We start from the raw sequence: 24,088 nt of genomic DNA, 5'->3' as shown, positions 1-24,088 counted from the left end.
CCAGCTAAGCTAGCAATTTTAGAAAGACTTGCACACTTTAGCCTTGGAGATGGATTGATACAAGGGGATCAGGATGAGGTAAATAAGATGCTAAGTAAATAAAAAGGTTTAATTCTGAGCTCTTTTGAATTCAGAATAGCAGTAAAAAGGGACATAATTGCAATTCAGCCAAGATCATTACTGGTATCATGAATCATTTCCTCCAGAACTTGAAATAGTCTCAAGATAATGGCTTCAAAAAACTCAGCTTGAACGTAGCAAATGATAGCTTCATAAGAATTGGATTGTAATTTATTATCAACAACAAATCAGATAGGCTATTTTGGTTCATTCATCTACACAAATCTTTTTGAGCTTTGTAAAATGCCACAGCCACCCTTTAACTTGTAGTGAGCTTGTTGACTTGTTGGCCAAGCTGGTTTTTGTTTACGTTCAGATGTTTCGTCACCATGCTAGGTGACATCATCTGTGGAGCATCCGATGAAGCGATGTTATTCTACTCTGCTTGGAATTTATACTGTCTGGTTATACTGTGAACATTATCACCATAACAGACCAAACAGTATAATTTCCAAGTGGAGTAGAATAACATCGCTTCATCAGAGGCTCCACTGACAATGTCACCTGGCATGGTGACGAAACATCTGAATGTAAACAAGCCAGCTTGTCCACCTTATCCACAACCTGAGCTATAAATCTTTGCCAATGCATTAAAGTAACTTGTAGCTTTGCCATTTTGATGTTGACTTTTTTAATACTAAAATTTAAAATCAATTAAGACGCATGAAAATGTTATTCACATGAACAGATGAGATTTTCTGCAGTTTGGTAAATGTCATCTTCTAACAGCCTAAATGAAGAAGACTGCAATCTGTTATTTTATTGCTAAATGTTAATTTGACGACCCCTCAATTTCCCCTGTACATTGTTCACTTTTTAATGTGAGCAAAAATGGATTCCCTTCCTTGCTTTTTTTGATGGCTGGTATTGGATGGGGTGGAGTTTAACAAACCATCCAAAAGCCTAGATATCCACAAGCTTGTTGAAAAACCTGGGCCAGGGAAACCATTGCTTGACAGGTTTGACTGTCTGATTTCTGCTTTCAATTGCACAATGTTTATTTCCACAAGATTAAGAGGTTTCAATTGCTTACAGTTTCTGTTATTGATACTTTAAAGCTAAATAGATGAATGATACTTTTATTGGCCTGTAGTAAAATGGAAATTTTGAACATAGCAGTAAATTATTCATGATGACTTTCTTAAAGTTTTTCTCAAATATCCTATTGGCATTATGGAGTTCATTGATTCTATGCAGTGTACAGTGGGTCAATAGGCCTGGGGTCATGAAAAGCCACAGGGAGATGGGTGCTGCACTTGGTGATATGTTTTTTTTGGTGTAGGCAGGTATGTAAGGGCCATTTACAGTGGATGGAGGAACATAACCTGGCATAGGGACAATAAGTTACAATTAGGTGTTTTGAGGGTCTGAGTCAGGTATGAAGAGCCGGGGGGTGAGCAGAGGGACATGACTAAACAGAGTGGGAGGGGGCAGCACCTGACATAGTGGGAGGGACAAAAAAGATTAAGCATGATTGCTTCTCCTGCTTTCAAGCACCTTATACACACCCCTGTCCCCAAACTAAACAAACATTTGGGTACTACTGGCCCCTCAGATTCTATTCCTTTCTCAAATATCTGTGGCCTTGCTCTGATTGGTCACCACTTGGAAGAGGGGGCAGGACTGCCTAAGCCCAGGCCCCGAAGGGACCTAGTAATTAGTACCTTTACATCTCCATTGCCAGGGCTCTGATAAGAGAAGGGGCTTAATGTGGGCATGACCCTTTAAAAGTCTGGTGCAACTCTGAAAATTGCAGATGTTTAGGCCATGCTAATTTGTAAAGAAGAGCCAGCTAAGTCAGGAGTGTAGGGTGTAGCCTTGTGACCTGAACTAGGGGCCTTTAAAGGTACTCTCAAAAATCTGAAACTCTGGGAACAGGGCTGGAAGCTTCCAAATCAGGACTCACCCACGTTATTAAAGCGCTCCCCACGTCATCCCAAATCCCCGAAAATCGAGGCCACGTTCACTAACTTTCCATTCTATCAATGTGGGGTGAAGTTAAATAGAAATTCCTGATGTTTTCAGCCTTGTAACTTAAGAAATGAGAGTCAATTTTTGTTTTACAAATTCTTGCAGGAATTTTTTTTTAATAGTCAGATTGTACCTTCAGTATAATGACAGCAGTTGTGAGCAAGCCATGATTTTGCACCCTACTTTGCAATTGGACCTTTTTAGATTCAAAATATAAAAATCTGAACAACAAATCATTTCCATGTGTTAAACTGCCACTTTCTACATTTATTTCTCCAGAATTTTACATTTATAGGAGCATCTGTGTACCTGCTTTAAGAATATAATGTCATGTTAAGTTGAGAGCTGAAGTCACATTTTTTAAAATAAATTTTATGTTAATAATCATAGCATCACCATAGTGTGGAAAGAGCCTATTTAGCCTGTTTGCACCAACCCTTCAAAGAACATCCCATCCATATTCAGCCTCCTCTACTTTCCCCATAACCCCAACATTTGCCATGGCTAATCTACCTAGTCAGCACATCCCTGGGAACTACAGATAATGTTAGCATAGCCAATCCACGTAATCTGTGCATCTGCGCGAGCAGACTGGAGCACATGGATGAAATCCATGCAAAAATGGCGAGATAGGCAAACATCTGTTTGGAGTTTGCACAAAGTCTGGAATCTAACCTGGCTCCCTGATGCTGTGAGGCAGCAGTGCTAGTTGCAGAGTGACTAATTGTTGCCCCTGTTAATACGGTTTCATTTCTTGTACTTTTTGCTAAGGAGACCTGATCCCTGATTGATTCTGGAATATGTATGTATTTACATTGAAATGTCCACTGGTTTAGTGGTGTCATATGTGCTTAGCTTCCTCAACAATTCAATTTGGAGGCTACATCTTGTTTTCCCCAGTTAATTCTGAATCTAAAGAACATGGGTTCCGGGATCCCTGATGCAAATGCGTATTTCCTTGTGATGTGAATGTGGATGAAGGAGGAAGGAGCAAATTTATCAAAAGTAGGTAAAGTAGGAAACTGCTTGTGTTGCCTGAAGAGCTGGATGACAGATTTTGATTGGTCGATTTTAATCTCACAACTACCTAAATTTTATAGACTCCACCCTTTAATATACTCCATTCCATTTGGAACTGGTATCATTTCTACATTGCAGTGAAATTTCTTCCATTTTCAAAAATAACAGCAGCTAAGAAAATAATTCATCTTTTCAAATGGGTGAAGAAGAGGAACCAGTTTGTCATTAAATATTTATACTATTTTTAACTTTTTACATTACACACACCAGTTAAAAGTTCTATATATCAACAGAATTGTTTTTATACAGAGCTTTGAATGGAATTCTTTTCATCCACAAACAATAACAAAGATGACAATATAATTAACCCATGAAATACATCAGGACAAATTTCTTGATAGAATACGGTTCTTCTTCGAGGCACTGTCTAAACATGCTTGCTGTTTCTGTTGCCTGCACACCTTTTTCGTCATTTAACAGCAACAGGAGATTATTTCTTTATGGTTACTGTTCTGCTGTCGCATGCAGTGTGCTGTTATTCTCCTTTCATTGTCAGAAGCTCTCCCTCCATGGTGCAAATAATTCTCTCAGCAAACAAGAATAACAACTTTCTTCAGATTAGAGTATTTAGGTGTGCCTAGTGTACAATACACGAGCTTCTAGAAACTGAAGCCAAATCTTCAGATCTAATAAAATTATCTTCTTCCAGTTTTGACATATTAAAAACAACTTTCCATAAGCTAAAAACATGTCTTGAAAGTGCATTTTCTGGAATACAATCTCTCTCCAATGATAAATTGTGAACATAATTATCATAAATAATTTATAAATTCAATATGATAGTAGTCAATCTGTCTAAGGCAGCTCTTGTGCTACCTTGAGGGGGCACAATGCGTAGTCCAGCACTACCTGGAATAATGCATGTTTTTTTGGGGTGTAGGGGAATAGTGGATGGGTCAGAGTTACATTTCAGCCTGGCCTTTGACTTTTATCCCTGATGTGTAAGGAGATTCCTGGGGTCTACAAATGCATTCCTGCTGCTGCTCCAAGCAGTCTAAAGGGTCCGGGACAGGGAGGCCTGACAGAATCATTAATGATTTGTTCCAGATTGTGAATGTGGGGCACACAGGTAGAGCAAAAGAAATGTCAAATGTGTGCAGATGATGCACGTTCATGGCATCATAGAATGACAGCGTGTTACCATCGTAATCGAGAAGGACACCAAGTCTTCGCAGCTGATGGCTAGCATCCACTGACATCTCTTTGCCACTGTGTCTGACAGCAAATGTGTTATTGCAGCGAGAGAATACCCAGGATGACGAATTCTTTCCATTCCACTCATTCTTTGGGGCTGATTTATATGAAATGCCAATAGAATACCTGAAGAATAGAAACAAAATTAAAATTTGTGTTGCATTCCTAATAGTTGATCATTAAATTGAAAGAGTTTGGCATTTTTAATCTTAAGGAATTGTGGAAGAATTGATTAGAAAGTTTAAAGAGGCCATCTTACATTGGAACATAAAATTAGTAACTTAGAGTCTTTAGTCAGTTGAAATCACACTGTCTTATCAGCAACAGGTCATTTGTTCTATGAAATTTCTTTCACTGTTATGTAAAAAAAGTTTAATAGAATTGAAATTTCCATACTAGCTAAAACAAACAGTCATAGAGTTGTACAGCATGGAAACAGACTTTTCAGTCCAAATTGTCCACGCTGACCAGACATCTCAATCTGACTTAGTCCCATTTTCCAGCATTTGGTCCTTATCCCCACCCATCCAGATGCCTTCTAAATGATGCAATTGTACCCACCTCCACCACTTCCTTTAGCAGCTCATTCAATACATGCAACATCCTCTGCATGAAAAAGTTACCCTTTGGGTCCTTTTAAAATCTTTTCCCTCTCAACTGAGAGCTATGCCCTCCAGTTCTTAGACTCCCCCACCTAGGAAAAAGACCTTGACTTTATCAAAATTTTACAAAAAGTGATTCAATTGCGAAATGTGTTCGGTGAAGATGTTACTACAATTATGGCCATTGGAGGTGGGTCAGCTGAAGCTGGTGGTGTTTTTTGAAAAGCTTTTCCATGGGATGTGGGTATCACTAGCAAGACTAGCATTTATTCATTATCCCTAAGTACCCTTAAGCAGGTTGGTTTGCTGGGTCATATCAGGTGTCAGTAACAGTCAATCATGCTACTACGTATCTATCAGACCAGATTGCCTTCCCTAAAGAACATTATGTCTTTATGACTATCAATGTCAATTCTCTGGTCACTATGATTGAGACTAGCTCTCAATTCCAGATTTTCAGTCATTTGAGTTTAAGTAACGCTCACTGTAGTGGGATTTGAACCTATGACCGAAAGCATTAGCTTGGGCTCTGGATCATTGTCTAGTGACATTTGCGCTTTCCTAATGTCTTCTCCTATCACAGGAGTCAGATCTTCCCAGAAAGCATTTGGAATCATCAACAAGGGAAGCTGAATGTGGAGGTGAGCTGGTTAAGAAGACTGCTTATGTATAATGAAAGAAATAAAACCGAACAGAGCATTGTGATCCTCACGATCGACAACTTTTCACCTTGCAACATTCTCATGCCTGCTCCATGTCAGCCCATGCCCCATGGCTCCTTATATCCCCCATTGTCCACTTTTGCCAATGCACCTACTTCCAAAGCCTGTCATAGCCATCATGTCCACTCACCCAGTACAAACTCTGTACAGAACCAACTCACCCAACAACGTCACGTCATTTATATAAAAGCTTTTAGTAAAGTTGTTCATTTTCAATTTTCTTTAAAACAAAATTGCTGTTGCCTACCCTGCGAAAGTTAAAGTTGAAAAACTGAATGACAATGAAGATCACATTCACATTAATATCTAACCTAGATCTTTGAGTTGTATTAGCTTCATGCTTCAGTCTGAATCAAAAAATGATGTGGGGTATTTAGTGGGGTTTGAGGAGTTTGGATAGGAAAATATCTCTTAGACTTTAACCCAAACTAAACCCCCTCATCCACCTTGAACTCAATGTTGCCTATACTATATAGATTAAATATAAACAAATTTAAGAGCAGCATCTTCTCCACTGTTATCAGATTTATAAATAGACCTCACATTTTAGAACTGATTTTTCTCTGCACCTTCTCTGTAGCTGTAACACTGTATTCTGCATTCTGTTCTATTACCCTGACATACTTATATCAGGAGTGATTTGTCTGGTTAGCATGCAAAACAATATAATTCATTGTATCTCAGTACATGTGACAATATTAAATTAAATCAAATAGCCCTTATATTTCCATTAATGATGGTAAAGTGTAAATTTCTTCATCATAGTATAATTGCTTTTTCCTGTTTAAATATTTCTTAAGATTGTCAGATGGAGAAAATAAATCAAAGGAAGATTGTTCATGGCTTAATAGATCAGTGCATCACATAAAGGCAACAACAATATACAGAGCTAACTAAGCCTATTCAGTTTGCAAGCCCACTGGAACTGGCCATTTTGGGCAAGCTTAATTGCTCATAGAATAGCTTTTAATGAAAGTTTGCAGATGAGTGCCAGGTCTTGCTTGGGTGCTGACACTCATTGTTCATATAACATGACAAACTGCTATCTGGTTAAGATCATGGAGAGGTGCTTAAGCTACTATAGTACAAGTTGCTTTCTTAAAAGAAACCGCAAAGGAATGAGCGTTGGGAGGTAAGTTTATCAAAAATTTCAAGCTATCATTCTTTAAAACTCTAACTCTGGTTTATAAAACAGACACGGCTAGTAATGTTTGCTGTTATTCATTTAAAACTGTATACCATGTGCATCCACCAAGGAGAACTTCCCAGTAATGGCAGCCACTGTCGATGTATACATTCCCCAGTGCTCCATAGCTCCCTTGGCTGCTAAACCGCTCAGGTGTATGGCTTTTCTTCATAGAATTCTCATCCCGTTCCATAGCCAGGCCATCATTGGAAAGCTTTAACTTCTTGTGAGCTGTTTTGGGATCTAGTTTGAATGGCTGGCCTGGAAAAGAGAAAGAACAAAAAAAATGCAAATTTAAATAAATAAACAAACAAACCAACAAACATAGTTCCCATGAATGCTACATTTCCTCTCAGCTAACATTACCTTGATTTTGACTGATACTTACAATTTATTTATAATCTATTGATAGGATTTAAAAATCATCACTAATGATAGTTATATCACTTTTTGAAGTAGTAGGATATTTCAAACCAACCTTTATTGACAATAGCAACTGGATTTCCAAAAATTTTTAGTTAAATACGACTAAAGAAAGATTGAATTCCTATGTTATTCATTTTCTAATTACTTTTCATCAATAATTCCCATTCCTCAAAAACACAGGAACAGGAATAAATCCGTTGTGCCACTTTGAGATCATGCTGGTCTGCCTCTGACCTAATCAACTCATGTTAGTTACATATCATTTGATAAGTTTGATGAACAAAAATACACTTACTTCAGTGTCGAAATTAGCAATTGATTTAATAATCTCTGGGAAGTGTACGGAGATATGGAGTCATGGCCGCGAACTGAAAACCGGGATGGACCTGTGTTGCAATTGTGCCTGTAATTCATTGAATTTATTCCTACTACTCCATGCCCTGTTGTAAAGATGTACTTGGGACAAACACCCCTGACTGTCCTTCTGCTCGGTTGACTTAGTCTTACATTTCTTTGTTCCCTCGTGATTTAAGTTCTTTACCCTATTAATTTGGGATGTACCTGAGTGGACAAAGTAAATTGTTGTTTGTTATCTTGCTCTTGCTGTTTCATTCTTCTATTATTTATACTGTTTAATACTATCCAAGCTCTCTCTTATCATGTAATATTTCTTCTGTATTGTAGATGAAATTGGAGTTGAGAATGGGGGCGGGGGTGGTTTTGGGGAAGGCTGGGCAAGACCAAAAGAAGGTCTTAAGAATTATTTTTCGCTAAGTCTACATTACTATAATTAAGTGTGAAGCTAGATGAACACAGCAGGCCAAGCAGCATCTCAGGAGCACAAAAGCTGATGTTTCGGGCCTAGACCCTTCATCAGAGTTTGGGGGGGGGGGGGGGGGGGGGGGGAAGAGGGGGGATCTAGGCCCGAAACGTCAGCTTTTGTGCTCCTGAGATACTGCTTGGCCTGCTGTGTTCATCCAGTTTCACACTTGGTTATCTCGGATTCTCCAGCATCTGCAGTTCCCATTATATCTATTATTATAATTAATTTACTTTGATGATAAACTGGTTTGCTCTTGAAAATGGATGTAATTTGATTTACTCAAAATTGAGACAAAGATAAACTGTGATAGATTTACAGTTATACAGTCGTAGAGTTATAGGAATGTACAACATGGAAATAGACCCTTCGCTCCAACTCGTCTATGCTGATCATAGATCCTAGATAAATCATTTGCCAGCATTTGGCCCAAATAGCTCTAAACCCTTCCTACTCATATAGCCATCCAGATGTTTTTTAAATGTTGTAATTGTATCCACCAGCATCTACTACTTCCTCCTCTGGCAGCTCATTCCATACACACACCACTGTCATGAAAAAGTTGCCCCTTAGGTCCCTTTTAAATCTTGCCCCCTCACCTTAAACCCATGCCCTCTAGTTTTTAACTACCCACCCCAGGGAATAAAGCCTTGTCTATTTACCGTACACATGTTCCTCAAGGCTTTACAAACCTCTATAAGGTCACCCTTCATCCTTTGATGCTGTAGGAAAAATAGCCCCAGCCTATTCAGCCTCTCTCTATAGCTTAAACCCTCCCACCCTGGAAATGCCCTTGAAAATCCTTTCTGAACCATTTTAAGTTTCACAACATCCTTCCCTTATCAGGGAGACCAGAATTACACACAGTATTCCAAAAGTAGCCTAACCAATGTCCTGCAGAGTCGCAACATGACCTCCAATTCCTGTACTCAATGTGTTGTCCACTATACCAAATGCCTTCTTGACTATCATGAGGGGTATAGACAGGGTGGATAGCAAAAAGCTTTTCCCCCACAGAGTGGGGGACTCAATTACTAGGGGTCATGAGTTCAAAGTGAAAGGAGGAACGTTTAAGGGAGATATGCGTGGAAAGTTCTTTACACAGAGGGTGGTGGATGCCTGGAACGTGTTGCCAGTGGAGGTGATAGATACAGACACGTTAGCGTCTTTTAAGATATAATTGGACAGGTACATGGATGGGCAGAGAGCAAATGGACACAGACCGTTAGAAAATAGATGACAGGTTAGTCAGAGGATCTTGATCGGCGCAGGCTTGGAGGGCTAAAGGGCCTGTTCCTGTGCTGTAGGTTTCTTTGTTCTTATCCCATCTCCATGCAATTCCACTTTCAAGGAACTAAGAACCTGCACTGCAAGGTTTCTTTGTTTAGCAAAATTCCCCAGGACCTTACCATTAGGTGTATACGTCCTGCCCTGATTTGCCTTTCCAAAATACAGCTCCTCACATTTATCTAATTAACTCCACCTGCTACCCCTGGGCCCATTGGCCATCTGATCAAGATCCCATTGTACTCAGAGGTAAACTTCTTCGCTGTCCTCTATACCATCGATTTTGGTGTCATCTGCAAACTTACTAACCTTAACTATGTTCACATTCAAATCATGTAGATAAATGAAGTAGTGGACCCAGCACTGATTCTTGTGGCACACCACTGGTCACAGGCCTCTAGTCTGAAAAGCAACCCCCCACCACCACCATCTGTCTTCTACCTTTGAGCCAGTTCTGTATCCAAATGGCAAGTTCTCCCTGTATTCCATGTGATCTAACCTTGCTAACTAGTTTAACATGAAGAAGCTTGTTGAACATCTTACTGAAGTCTATATAGATCACATCCACCACTCTGCCCACATCACTCCTCTTTGTTATTTCTTCAAAAAAAACTCCATTAAGTTAGTGAGACACAATTTCCTACACACAAAGCCACGTTGACTATCCCTAATCAGTCCTTTCCTTTCCAAACACATGTAAATCCTGTCCCTCAGGATTCCCTCCAGCAACCTGCCCACCACCCATGTCAGGCTCACTGGTCTGCAGTTCCCTGGCTATTCCTTACCACTTTTCATAAATAGTGGAAGCACTTTAGCCAACCTCCAGTCTTTCAGCACCTCACCTGTGACTATCGATGATACAAATATCTCAGCAAGGAGCCCAGCAATCACTTCCTTAGCTTCCCACAGAGTTCTAGGGTACATCTGATCATGTGCTAGGGATTTATCCACCTTCATGCAAAATCATGAGGGGTATAGACAGGGTGGATAGCAAAAAGCTTTTTCCCCCCCAGAGTGGGGGACTCAATTACTAGGGGTCATGAGTTCAAAGTGAGAGGAAGAAAGTTTAAGGGAGATATGCGTGGAAAGTTCTTTACACAGAGGGTGGTGGGTGCCTGTAACGCGTTGCCAGCAGAGGTGGTAGACACAGGCACGTTAGCGTCTTTTAAGATATATTTGGGCAGGGACACGGATGGGCAGGGAGCAAATGGACACAGACCGTTAGAAAATAGATGACAAGTTAGACAGAGGATCTTGATCGGCACAGGCTTGGAGGGCCGAAGGGCCTGTTCCTGTGCTGTAATTTTTTTTTTGTTTTTTTTTTCCTTTGTTCATGTATTTTAAGATGTCCAGCACCGCCTCCTCTTTAATACAGACATTTTTCAGGATGTTGCTATCTATTTCTTCACATCCTGTATCATCCATATCCTTTGTCTTTTTAAATTTAATGGTCAAGTATCTCATGATGAGTTTTTCTTACAATACCAAGTTTAATACAATAAAAAAGAGGAACAATGTTGTGACATATTTAGATGGCCTGAGGAACATACTGGTTATCCCCAAATGGCTTCTCTGCAAAAGTATTTCATCCAGTGCAGGGCTATTCTCCCATCTTGTCCCATAGCTCTCAATGTTACACCTTTCCACATAAAAGCCTAATTCCCTTTTAAACTTTGTTACAATTAAACTGGCCTTCACCACACTCCATTCAGTAAGGTCTCAAATATTGCAAAGAAACACGTAACCAGGTAATCTGTTTACAGGAGCAAAAACAAAGGTGCTGGAAAAGCTCAGCAGGTCTGGCAGCATCTTTGAAGGGAAAAAAAAACAGAGTTAACGTTTCGGGTCCATTGACCTGAGTTCTGAGGAATGTTTCTCAGGAATGTTCCTGATTTACAGCATCCACAGTTCTTTTGGTTTTTAATCTGTTTCGAGTATCTTGTTGAGTGACAGGTTTTGACCCAGACGTCATGGCAATACCCACAATCCCTTCAACCATCTTCAAGTGATACTAAGGGATCTTTCACATCCAGAGAGAGCAGTCTGTTTATTTGATCCATCTGAAAATGGCACTTCTGCCAGTATAATACACCTTCAGCATTGTAGTGAGTACCTCCAGCAGCATGGGTCAACTTGCATGAAAACCTTCTAGTCCAAGCAACTTACTTTCCTTTGTTACCCCAAGCGTCAAGTGTCACCCGGTAATTTGAATACAAACAGCATGACAGCTGAAACAGTTCTACGTTTACATCAGTGACTGCCTTTCAAAAGTGCTACATTGGCTGTGAAGCAATTTGTGATTTTATTTTCTTATCATGGCACCAATAAAGATGCAAGTTGTTTTGTAGGTGCCCTTAAGTTTGAGATTCATTAAATACAGAACTCTACTTCTCACCAGCTCAAATTAATGGACATGGATTCAAATTATAGCACCCTGTCTAAAATCATTTTTAATTCGGCATTGATCAGGGATTAAAATTTACACATTCCTGAACTCGGAACCATTTATTTTCTAAATGTAGAATGTAGTTTACATTCTAAATGAGTATTTATACAGCCACTTAAACTTCTTTAACACCCAAATGGTTATTAACACTTTCCAATGTATTATCTAGTTACACACAAATCAATGTGTCCAAGGTTTGATCCTTCTTTTGAGCTGTAATTATTTAGTTTCAGCTGTAGCATAAATTGAGATGCAGAAATTGGCCTCCATGACCTTGACTAAAGACAAATAAACCCTGATACCTATTTCTACTACATGCTAAGTGGATGTCTTAGGAATATGTGACATTTAGCAATCAGGTAAGTACAGAATTGGTTTAGATTATAACGTCTCCTCAAGATCAAACAGCTGGCACATACTTGCATATGATGAGTACTGAGTCACCAGTAACTTCTTCAAAAGAGAGGAAAATGGAAACAAAAAGAATTTCCAATCTTTTTCTATTTAAAAAAACATTGCTTTAAGCAACAAGGAAGACTCGTCATTATCTACGCATGGTTCAAAAGTGTTTCAGTGTAATCATTTAATCTGGGTGATTAAATTCATTCCCCGCACACTGTTGGATTTCACTCATTTTTGCCTCATGGACGAAAGGTCTTTTTCTGCTGTACTTTTTTGTATACTGAAATTTGACCCAAATTGTAAACACTAATGCAAAAGTTCCTGAATGAAGTAATCAAAGGCATCACTAAATTCACTGTGAGGAGACTTTTCAAATGGGAGTAGACAAACATAACAGTTTACTTTTCTTTGATAATGGGAACTGCAGATGCTGGAGAATTCCAAGATAATAAAATGTGAGGCTGGATGAACACAGCAGGCCAAGCAGCATCTCAGGAGCACAAAAGCTGACGTTTCGGGCCTAGACCCTTCATCAGAGAGGAGGATGGGGAGAGGGAACTGGAATAAATAGGGAGAGGAGGGAGGCAGAACGAAGATGGAGAGAAAAGAAGATAGGTGGAGAGGAGAGTATAGGTGGGGAGGTAGGGAGGGGATAGGTCAGTCCTGGCAAGACGGACAGGTCAAGGAGGTGGGATGAGGTTAGTAGGTAGGAAATGGAGGTGCGGCTTGGGGTGGGAAGAAGGGATGGGTGAGAGGAAGAACAGGTTAGGGAGGCAGAGACAGGTTGGACTGGTTTTGGGATGCAGTGGGTGGGGGGGGGGGGGAAAGAGCTGGGCTGGTTGTGTGGTGCAGTGGGGGGAGGGGACGAACTGGGCTGGTTTAGGGATGCAGTAGGGGAAGGGGAGATTTTGAAGCTGGTGAAGTCCACATTGATACCATTAGGCTGCAGGGTTCCCAGGCGGAATATGAGTTGCTGTTCCTGCAACCTTCGGGTGGCATCATTGCGGCAGTGCAGGAGGCCCATGATGGACATGTCATCTAGAGAATGGGAGGGGGAGTGGAAATGGTTTGCGACTGGGAGGTGCAGTTGTTTGTTGCGAACTGAGCGGAGGTGTTCTGCAAAGCGGTCTCCAAGCCTCCGCTTGGTTTCCCCAATGTAGAGGAAGCTGCACCGGGTACAGTGGATGCAGTATACCACATTGGCAGATGTGCAGGTGAACTTTTCTTTTCTTTGAATCTTGTTATACAAGGTCCTGATGAGAAACATTTGCTGAGAGTTTTCATTTTCTTGTGGCTGCACATGGAATAGTCTATTAATATAAAATCCCTTTGTGTGCGACTGTAATGCAATAAATCTGTTAATTGCATTTAAACAGCACACAAAGGAATGTAACACAAACATGGTAACCATTGCACTGCAGGAGCAAATTAAATGTATTTTGATTATTATATTGCCATAACACATTCCAATAAGAGTAGACATGGAACTGAATGATAACAAGTAAGCCTTGCAAAGTGGCTTTTGCAAGGCCCTGGAGGCTAATTCCAGTTCTAATCCGCGCTAAATTATCAACTAGCAGAAATTACGAAATAGACAAGTGGAGGAGAAACAAAATATATTTTTCTCCTCTAACCAAGGATTTCTTAGTGCTAAATTTACGATGTCTCCTGCGCATCTAGCTAAGATTAGTACGCTGACGTTGAAATAAAAATGTTTTAGTTTTGTGCTGTCTTTATCAATTTTTTCAAAGTCTAACTGTTGCTTAAAAGTAACCAAATGAGTGACATCAGTTCAAGATGTCTTAAAACCAAACAGCTGTATGAAATCAGACTTAGAGTTACTAATTTGTTAGCTACCATCATGAAGTTTATTAATCGTCAGTACATGATTTCCATCTTGTTAATTAACAGTGCAATCTTGAGCAAACAACATGAGAAAGTAATTAAAAAAGGACAACTTACTGTTAGTTTTCAATCTGGTTGGTTCACTGATGCGACTGCCAGCCTGGTTAATTGCCTTCACAATAAAGATATATCTGGTCCCAGCCTGAAGTCCATGCACAGTGTAATGGTTTTGCTTAACGTTGGGGACAATCATCCAACTGTCAATGGAATTGTACAAACCTGTAATGAAAAGAGTTATAGCTAAATATAGGGACATGCACAAAAAAAAAGGTGGCTGAGCTGTTTTTGAAAGAAACTAAACTGAGAGACTTGCATAAAAGCTTGAATTTGCCTGTTGCTTGTAAACTATGACTGTGGCTATAGAAGACATTCAATCGTTGATGCAATGATAAGTGCTTTTAGAATTGCATTCAAATGGTCCTGGTGATGGAATGATGGAAGATTTGACCAAAAATTTGATTGTTGCCAAGTTCAGAACAGAAACGTGGCAGGTCCAAGTTCCTCCCCAAATTCTGATCACCATTTTTGCTCAGCTACCCAACTTCTGAGTTCCCGTTGGAAATTTGTGATAAGATTATTACGTGCGTTAATATATATGGTGTTGCTCACAAAATGTTGGAACACTTATGACATACCATTTTATGCAGACACAAATGTTATGCCATGTAATGTACTACTAATTATTCAGAACATAATTGAAGAGGTGTACTTACGAATGCACCAACTTGGGCTTTTGCAAAACAAATACTGGTTGATTGAATTTGGTATTTAATTTGTATTCAGGCTGCAGATCAGAAGCATGTACTTCTTTGTTTAACTGAAATAGTAAAGCTAATTCTGACTTTGGATATTCTGATCTGGATTTTATCCTCAATGTGGGCGGTGAGAGTCAGGGAAATTCCTGGCACAGCCTACCCTACTTGGGAGGAAGAACTAGGAAGGGCAGGGTCTTCACAGCATGGATGCACGAGGGCTGCAAATGGGCCAACCCAAGAAATAATTCAAAAGCTTGCCAGAGGTACTGTCAGGTTTGAAGGAAAGCTGTTTAAAGAGGCCCCCTTCATGCTGTGGATCTTCATCATAGCTGTCATGAGAAAGTTCAACCCTGCAGCCCTCACTCGTCCACCATGTTATTTTTGAAATGTTTCTCTGATGTGCAGAATATTAAGTGTGGATAAATGGTACATAAACTTAATCATCCAGCTTGATATAATGGTTCAAGATTACAGTCTCTGCACAAGACGAGGCATGAGGTGGAGCAGTGAGCACAGCGTCAAAGAAGGATTTAACGTCACATTCGCAGCAAGTGGTAAGCCAAGTGCTGCGAGGGCAGCAGGGTAGTAGGGTAGCATGCATAACTCACAGCAAGACAGCGAGCTGAGTAGCACAATAGACCGGGCGCTAGAATGATAAGCCCTAGTGGAACAATGAATGGGCCTATAAGCATAACAATGACATCAGTAACACTATGTATGTGCATATTGGCAAAGTAGGTACCAACGTCCTGTTCCAGGAGCACATCAATGATGTCAGTGCCACCAACTTTCTGTACTTTCTGCAGTGGCAGGAGCTCCAGTTTAAAGAACATCAGATAGTGCCATTTATATCACAGTACAGAGGATGACATCACAGACTGGCTGTCTGGTCATTTTTCACCGCATTTTGATGTCTTTTCCATTGGAAAACCACCAATGTATGAAAAAATATACAAGATTGATCAATACAAGGATGAACTTACCTTTACAGGTCAGATTCCAATGATGAATCACTGTATCAAAATCTGCATTGTTATATAGCACCTAAAGTGATATTTTAAGGTGAACAAACATCGTACGTTTACTTTTCAAAATGCTTCTGAATCCTCCTCAGGCTTTCCAATTCTTTCACGTATTCTCACAGGTACAATACTTTCAATGCACTCCCATAAACCGACACTGACAGATAAAAATGGTGTGTTGGGCAGAATCTGATTTAGTGCTGCATATTTGCACCAAAACATGCTGCCATATCCAGACATACGTATCCAAGAATGACTAATACCCTAGCGGTCCGTCTTTGTGCTAGGTGTCCATCATAGCCCATGTCATCTGGCTATCTGCACCTGTGAAAGATTTATAATTTATCCCACGCTGTCCTTTCTCATACATGCGCAATAACGCTAATTTACACTTTATGACTTCACCCCTTATTCTGAACCCACTCTAATAACTGAGTTTCTTACTGTAGCTCTGTCTCTCTCTCTCTTTCTACCCCACACCCAGCCCTCCCCCTCCCCCCCCCCCCCCAGTATTCTGGGCAGTTCAGGATTCCCCTTGGCTATTATCTCGTGGTTTTCACACATTTGATAACCAGCTCCCTAAATTCTCATTGGAGGACCATATTCATCTTTATGTGAAAAAAAAGTTTTGAAGGAAGGTCACTGAACCTGATACACTAACTCTGATTTCTTTCCACAGATGCTGCCAGGCCTACTGAACTTTTCTAGCAATGTCTGGTTTTGTTTCAAATGTGGACCAAATCAGCTGACTGTTAATCCACTGCCATTCGTCTTCTTATTAGACAGTAAAACTTGTCAATAATAAACTTTACTACTTAAAAGAAAGAGAAATACTCAGTACCAACTCACTCCCCATCTACTGACACCACTTAAAAATCATGGGAAAATGAATGCTTTACCTAATCCTTTTGTCAATTGTAAATGTTAATTTTCCAGCCCCATAGAATAAACTGCTAACTTGAGAAAGGGGAATACAGCAGGAATAGGCATGAGCCAGTCAACACTCAGCCCTGGTGTAATGTTACAGGCTGATTTTTCTTTTACATTTTCTTTCAGTGGCCGTGTCTGCTTCAGCTCTTGATTCTCTCCAAGTGAAAAGTTCTGAGCCTGGGCCTCAATTTATCTTCACCCCATGCTCCTGATTTCTTTCAGATCTGCTCCAGATTCAATTCTTTAAGCTTATTCTTGTTTGTATGTCTGTTTTATTTGTTTCAATTAAGTTATTTTAGCTGTGAAGATTCAGATAGTAATCCATAATTTATATTAGACATTTGTCAATAGCCAATTTTTTTTAAATAGGACACAAAAACATGTTCATTTTTATATATATGTATTACACACACATAATTGCATACATTGTCTTCATTATATGTCTTTCCGCTTCTGCTTTTTATTTTGAATCGTGTCCTTGCATAATCCCCTTATTTTGAATCTTCATTACCATCTTAAGTGACTGCAATGTTGTAGAGTGTGCACCATCTGGAAAATCATGTTTTATGTGCCTTCTTATAATATTATTATAATGTCATTAGAAGATGAAGCTTTTGAGTCCTGCTGGGAAAGCTTCCAGAGCTTCTTTAGTCAAGCTGCTGTTGCATTTTAGGCTAATAATAATTTCTCTTGTGGTCAGGTAGGGAGGCTTGGAAGTATACAGGGTCAAAATGAATGACTCGTGCTTTATCTGCCCTGTACCAAAGATCAAAAAATATAATTATGCGGTTTATGATTTATACGTCTTGACCACTTCTTTCATAAAATAAACTACCTAATTCTCACTTACAAAGCTACTCTTCATTGATTTCAGGTTCTGACTGAAATCAGTAATAAAGGTTTTAGGGATATTTGGGGAATTCTGAATCAGTTGGATCTCAGAATGTGTTGTATGCTGGCCCAGAATAAGGTGGAAAGATCCAAATCAAAAACATCAGGACATCTTACAAACATAGGATTTAAAAAGGCACATGGAACTTTTTGTCGAAAGTATTCCTTCTAATTTTAGTTTTCCATCCTAGAAGGTTCAATGAATAGTTACTTATTCAGACCAGTTAGTATTGTATAATAGGATTCATGGAGTAATACGATGAAATGAAAGACATTCACCAAGCACACTGGCTGGCATTCTGAGATAAGGTACAGGTTATTAAGTATGTGCACAGTATGAAGAGAAGGATTGTTTTAAGCTGACAGCGTTTCAACCCATGGAACAGTTTGTTACTGCTTCACAAGAAACTCAGCCTTTTGCACTTGAAGTGAGAGCTGTTGCTATCCATCAATCAGGTCTCTTGGAGGACTGGACAAGAACTTATCAGAATCAATTGGATGTTATTGTCTTCCACTATTAATTATAACAAACTTGAGTTAAAAGACTTTCTAAATAAATTGAAGCAGTTTGAGAGCTATCATAAGAGTTGCATTAAGTTATTGCTTATCCATTACCTCTGGAGTCCCCTAACCATCTGTGCTGGACCCCAATGGTGAAGGCTAATGTTGAGGGAAGCCTGATCTTCCTGTCCCAGCAGCTGGAAATGAAAGCGGGCAGGTCTTTTATGAGGAGTTCCCATTCCCATTCCCACCAGCATTTTGTTAAAGAGTATGGAAAAGGAGCAGTTTGCGAGGCCACACATTACAATCTTGTGCCGCAGAAGCAGGCATTTTAGACTCATTGAAACATTTATGGATTCAGTCACTGGCTTCATTAGCTGTTGGAGTATAGCGTATGTTAGTGAGGGTGGTCTTTCATCTTGTAGTCACTGGCAGTCATCCCACACTTTCCAAAACTAAAACAATTATCGTTAACAGGGAAAGCGTTGCACAAGAGGCTCCAGGTCCTTGTCCCAGTTTATTTATTGGGGAATGAAGATCAGAAAAGAATGTTGAAAACTTGTTTTATCAGGTCTCCCCACCCCCTCCCTCAGTAGCCCAGAGCATCTCCTCAGAGGTAAAACTGTATTTTCACCACAAGTAGATATGGGCCCAACATATTAATACAAAGAAAGTTAATAATGCTATTTCCTACTTCCACCATTCTTGTTTATTGCACAGTGATGTTTCCTGAAAGTTCTGCACAGCCAATTTTTTATTAACATTCTGATAAGTCTGTGCTGGACCTGCCATTGGCTGAAGACAGTGAGGAAATTTGGAGCCATGAGGTTTAAATGTATTGGGAGAATGGCATTGAGATATTTTCCAGTTTTCTAATTACTAAACTGCACCAGTAGCCAGAAGGTCGTGGTCACAGTGGTCCATCACAGCTGTAAATCTTGGAGGCATTTTGGATACATACTGTCCATACTCCAGTCTTGGAAAGGAACAAGAGCATGTGACCTTGATTTTCAGTTAAAAAGAAACAAAACTCAGTGGGGCAAGTAATTGGATAAAGTCTGTCACAATGTTCAGCTCCCTGTGGTTGTTCCTGTAAACCAGATTTTCATGCACATTTCTTTTTCAGTTAATGTATTGTGTCATTAATGTTGTTCCTGGAAATAAACCATTTTAAAAGGATAAGGAAATGGAAAGGGATTGATTTTCATTGATTACACGAATGAGTGAATAGGCAATAGTAAGGCATAGATTAGGTGCAATGTAGAGACATTTGACAGCTGTCAGAAAAGCAGGTACAGTTTTATGTGATGTCTTGGTGGTATGAGACCACAGTTATGTATAAATGGAATAAAAATCCCTCTGATTCATGAAGGCATGTGAGGAAATATGAAAGAGCTAGCAGAGGAGCCTGAGTGCAATCAGTTGTACTTGGACTGGTGGGATTCCTCTAATTTGCTGAGCTACAGAGCTTGCCTGCTCATGAGGAAAGTAAGAAAAGCATATGATTTTTGCAAACAGTGTCAGTCACCTGTTTAGTGCAAGCATGACTGCAAGACAGACTGATGTTACTGACCTCCCCTGAGGTTGCCAGGGAGGAGATAGAGGCAAATAAATTCAAAGCTGCAGTGATTTTGATGGCACAAGACAATGCTGTGCCAGCTGAGGACGGTTTTTCTTTTAATGCTGTCACAAAATGTCAGTGTTGCTGCCAATGCTAGCATTTATTGCCCATCACTATACCTTTCTTTTCTACATTCATACATTATAGTTATGAAGAGTCAAGCATCTTGTTGCAAGTTTGATGTCACACGGACAGGGTAAGGTCAAGGTACTTTCTACTCACAGTAGATCAGTGAATCAGTTGGATTGCTATGACAATGCAATGGTTTCACTTTCATTTTTAGCACTAGGTTTTTGTTTTTAAGTTAACTGAAATTAAACTTAACAATCACCATAGATTAAAACAAATATTTCTGGATTATGATGTTAAGGTACGAGGAAACAATTCTTTCTACCTCTCTAGAGGAAAACACACCACAGCTCTGGGAAGAAATGAAGTGGCAATCTGGTCCAATACATTATCGGAAAGGGAAGAAAGCCAGATTCTTGTAACATGACCCTGTTGTCTTCATCCTTCCCATCATCTCTTCGCACAGCAAAATTGCAGAATGACACAAGAAATGCAGAATACTACAATACTCTTTATGAATTCATGACATTCTGTGTATAGCTATTTTGCAAATTTATCCCAAGTTGCAAAAACAATCAGAGCAGATAAGGTTGCTTGAAATATTGCTAGCAGAATCATAATGCCCGTGTATGGAGGGAGATATCAGAATTTATTGTTAAAATCTAAAGCAGAAACAAAAATGGCAACTTGTAAACATTATGGAAAAAAATTTCCTCATATCACCACTTAAGAGGTGCTAATTCTTGAAGTAAAATTGCAGTATGCTCTCTCCAGCAACACTGGATAAAATAGGCTAATCCTCAAGACGATTAAAATAAATGAATATAAACTTGACGGTGATGACTGGCATCTTAAAATAGGCTAATGTATAAGTTATTAAATAAAGAAGAAATTTCACTATAAAGATCAACTGCCCCTTACTAGTCTTTTCAAGTGCCATAACACTTGTATAAAAATGGTTAACTTGAAAAATGTAGAACATTAACACAAAACCAATAGTATATATAAAAAAGGTAATGCCCTAGGCTGGTCTCTTGTTAATGCACACTTATGCCAAGATTGAGCACACACCTTGAAAACACAGTGGCCTTGTATTTACCACCTTCCCATAATGTCCATCAATGTCTCCCAAACCTCCTACCAGTCATTCTCAGCATTCTGTCATAAATAGCAACATTTGTTTAGTTGTTTATCTCATTGTAATTAAAGATAATTTATATTACGGAGGATCTCCAATATAGAAAATGTTCAACACTTCTTACAAGAACATATTCAAAATCAAAACTTGGGACTAAGTCAAAAAGTGACTTACTGGGAGGGATAAGTAAAGGCTTGGTCAACAGATGGATATCAGAGGGGAGTAGGGTCAAGGAATATATTTCCAGAGGTCACTGCCTAGACAGCCTTAAGCATGGGCACCCATGTTGATCTGAAGTGAGTGAGGACACTCAAGAGGCCATAATCAAACAGTTTGGGAAGTGGATGGGGTAGGAGCATAGATGGTGAAGACAGCCCAGTTAGCTAGTAAATTAAGGTGGGAAAGGAATTGAAGGATGAGAATTTTAAAACTGGAATTTATTTGGAGATCAGTTAATGGTAGGGCCTTGCATAGTGATGTAGAACAGAGGCACTGAGGGGTGCAGGTACATAATTCTTTGAAGCATACATCACATATAGACAGAGTGGTTAAAAAGGTGCTTGGCAAACTTACCTTCATTGCTCAATCATTTATGTACAGGAGTTGGGAAGTCATGCTGAGGTTGTACAAGACGTTGGTGAGACCTCTTCTGGAATACTGTGTCTAATTCTGGTTGCCCAGTTATTGGAAGCATATTATCAAGCTGGAGAGGGTTCCGAAGAGTTTACCAGGGCATTGCTAGGTATAGAAAGTTTGAGTTATAAAGAAAGGGCGGATAGGCTGGATCTTTTTGCATTAGAGCTGAGGTGGTTGAGAGGGGACTTGATAGAAGCTTTATAAAATAACGAGAGGTATAGATACAGTTAATGGTAGTTGTCTTTTCCATAGGATTGGGGATTTGAATGCTAGCGGGCACATTTTTGAGGTGAGAGGAAAGAGATTAAAAAAGACATGCGAGACAAATTTTTTTTACATAGAGGGTGGTTTGCCTGTGGAATGAACTTCCTGAGGAAGCAATGGGTGTGGGTACAATTACAACATTTAAAAGACTTTTTGATTAATACAAGAATAGGAAAAGTTTGGAGGAATATGGGCCAGAAGCAGGCAGGTGGGTCTAGTTTAGTTTGGGATTATGTTTGGTATGGACTGGTTGGACTGAAGGGTCTGTTTCTGTGCTGTATGACTCTGACTCCATCAAGACTCAATGTAAATCAGCGAGCACACTGTCAAATCAAAAGGTGAATGTGGCATGGTGAGTATTTGAATATAAACAGTAGAGTTTTGAAGGAACTGAATTATTTGGTCTTTGTGATGTGACGATAAGATACAAAGCCTCTACTGAAATGGGGCCACAAAGTTGCAAGCAGTCAACTTCAACTTGACAGAATAGCTGAAAAGACAGATTAAGCAGCACAAGGGTGGACTAACATTCAAGGTAGCTGTATTTAGTGTGGAGAGAAACCATTACAGGAGATTGTCTGCTCACCATTTCATCAGTAAGAGTAAAGCTAGACAAGGTCAATTCCATATGATTGGTGCTGAGGAGAAAAGTGTGGCAATAATTTCAAAGACTGAAGGGAGATCGAAAAGGATGAGACAGCATAGTGCACCATAACTGCAGCCACAAGGAAGTAATTACTTTGTAGAAGTAGTATTGTATGTATCTAAAAGGATTAATGCAGAGGAGTGCCACGAGCACCATCCATTGCATTATCACATGTGCCAATGCATACCGTCCTTTAGAAGATCTCGAAGAAGTCAGGATCTGTGGAGGAGGGTCCTCCCCTTTGTCTGTTAAATTAATGTAACCTGTAACTAGTCGCTAACATGCAATAAAATGACAAAAAACTCTTGCTAAATCAGGGAGTTTTCATCTATCACACGAGGCTATGCAAACCCCGTTGACTCCTACACCTAAAAAGGATGGTGGTAGCAACTTTCATCGTGAGCAGCAGTTCCTACAGTGTGGTGAGCTGGCTTGTCCGTACAACATATTAGATAGCAGTGCACAATTGAATTATCTTTATATTTCATGTTGAGCAGTGGTGAGAGATCTTCAGACTTGGCTTTAAGTAGCATACAATGCACCACACTCAGCAGCCGATAAGAGCAGAAGATTTAAAACCTTAAAAAGGAAGTGTCATGATAATCTTCGGCATGAAAGTAGTAGTGCAAAGAATGGTAAAAGCATTTCAGACCTCATAAGAAATGTGACGTAATGGAGACCATTAGTCTCCCTGGAGAAGAATTAGTAAATCAAAAAAAAGAGATAAAGGCTGCACAGTAGAGAGGAGGTTTGTAGGAATGGTGCTGAGCCGAGGTTTAGTGTAGTAATCCAGGCTGAAAACGCAGTCAAGTTTAAAATGTTAATTAAATTTCTGATGTGTCACTGCCATAGAAAGCATATATCACAGGGCGTGGCTATCAGAGTGTAAAGGGCTGAAAAATAAATATTAATTCAAGGTTTCAGATCAAATAAGTCAGCAAAGATTCTTCATGACAATAAACCAGTTGGTGAAAGGTTCGCCTGACTTGGCAACTACTACAGAACCACTAAGACAATTCTCTTAGAAGTCACAAGGATGGTGTTGTGACCTGCATTGTATGATCGAGGATAAGCTAACATCCATGAACACCTTGGCGTACTATAATCCATGCTTTCTAACCATTATAGCAGCCAATGCTTTAGCTATAGGTTTAGGAGCAGTGTTTTTCGATGAGCAACCGGATGGCAGTCACAAATCTCTCTATTATGCATAATAAGCATTTATTACACAGAAACATGATGAGCTGTGATTAAAGAGGGGAGCATGCTTGGCTACATGGACTTGCAAGAGATGTTCAGACCACATACTTATTTAAAAAATGGTCATAGAAATGGTTATTAATCCTCTAGTTTCTCAGCTGGATTAGAAGGAGCTGGTAAAGATGCCTGCAGGAATGCAGAAAGACTCTGGCTTTGTCATATGACATTATGAAATCATAACTGCAAGAAAAATT

General features: G+C 39.6%; 1 protein-coding gene across 3 annotated transcripts in view; it reads right to left on the bottom strand.

Annotated features, from left to right (window-relative positions):
• Positions 1–596: 596 nt before the first annotated feature.
• The window catches only part of LOC125459065 (probable E3 ubiquitin-protein ligase MID2), a 227,474-nt gene continuing 203,982 nt past the window's right edge, over positions 597–24,088 (bottom strand). For all 3 annotated transcript variants that reach the window (XM_048544993.2, XM_048544995.2, XM_048544994.2), the window contains exons 8-10: positions 14,219–14,380; positions 6,929–7,136; positions 597–4,491 (exon numbers count right to left, since the gene is read on the bottom strand). In XM_048544993.2, the coding sequence (XP_048400950.1) occupies positions 4,074–4,491; positions 6,929–7,136; positions 14,219–14,380 (788 nt within the window). In that variant the 3' untranslated portion in view covers positions 597–4,073. The remainder of the gene's footprint in view (positions 4,492–6,928; positions 7,137–14,218; positions 14,381–24,088) is intronic.

The sequence above is a fragment of the Stegostoma tigrinum genome, chromosome 15 (assembly GCF_030684315.1).
Source record: "Stegostoma tigrinum isolate sSteTig4 chromosome 15, sSteTig4.hap1, whole genome shotgun sequence".
Lineage (NCBI taxonomy): Eukaryota > Metazoa > Chordata > Chondrichthyes > Orectolobiformes > Stegostomatidae > Stegostoma > Stegostoma tigrinum.
Note: the sequence above shows the minus strand (reverse complement) of the source record. Positions and strands in the feature narration are given on the sequence as shown.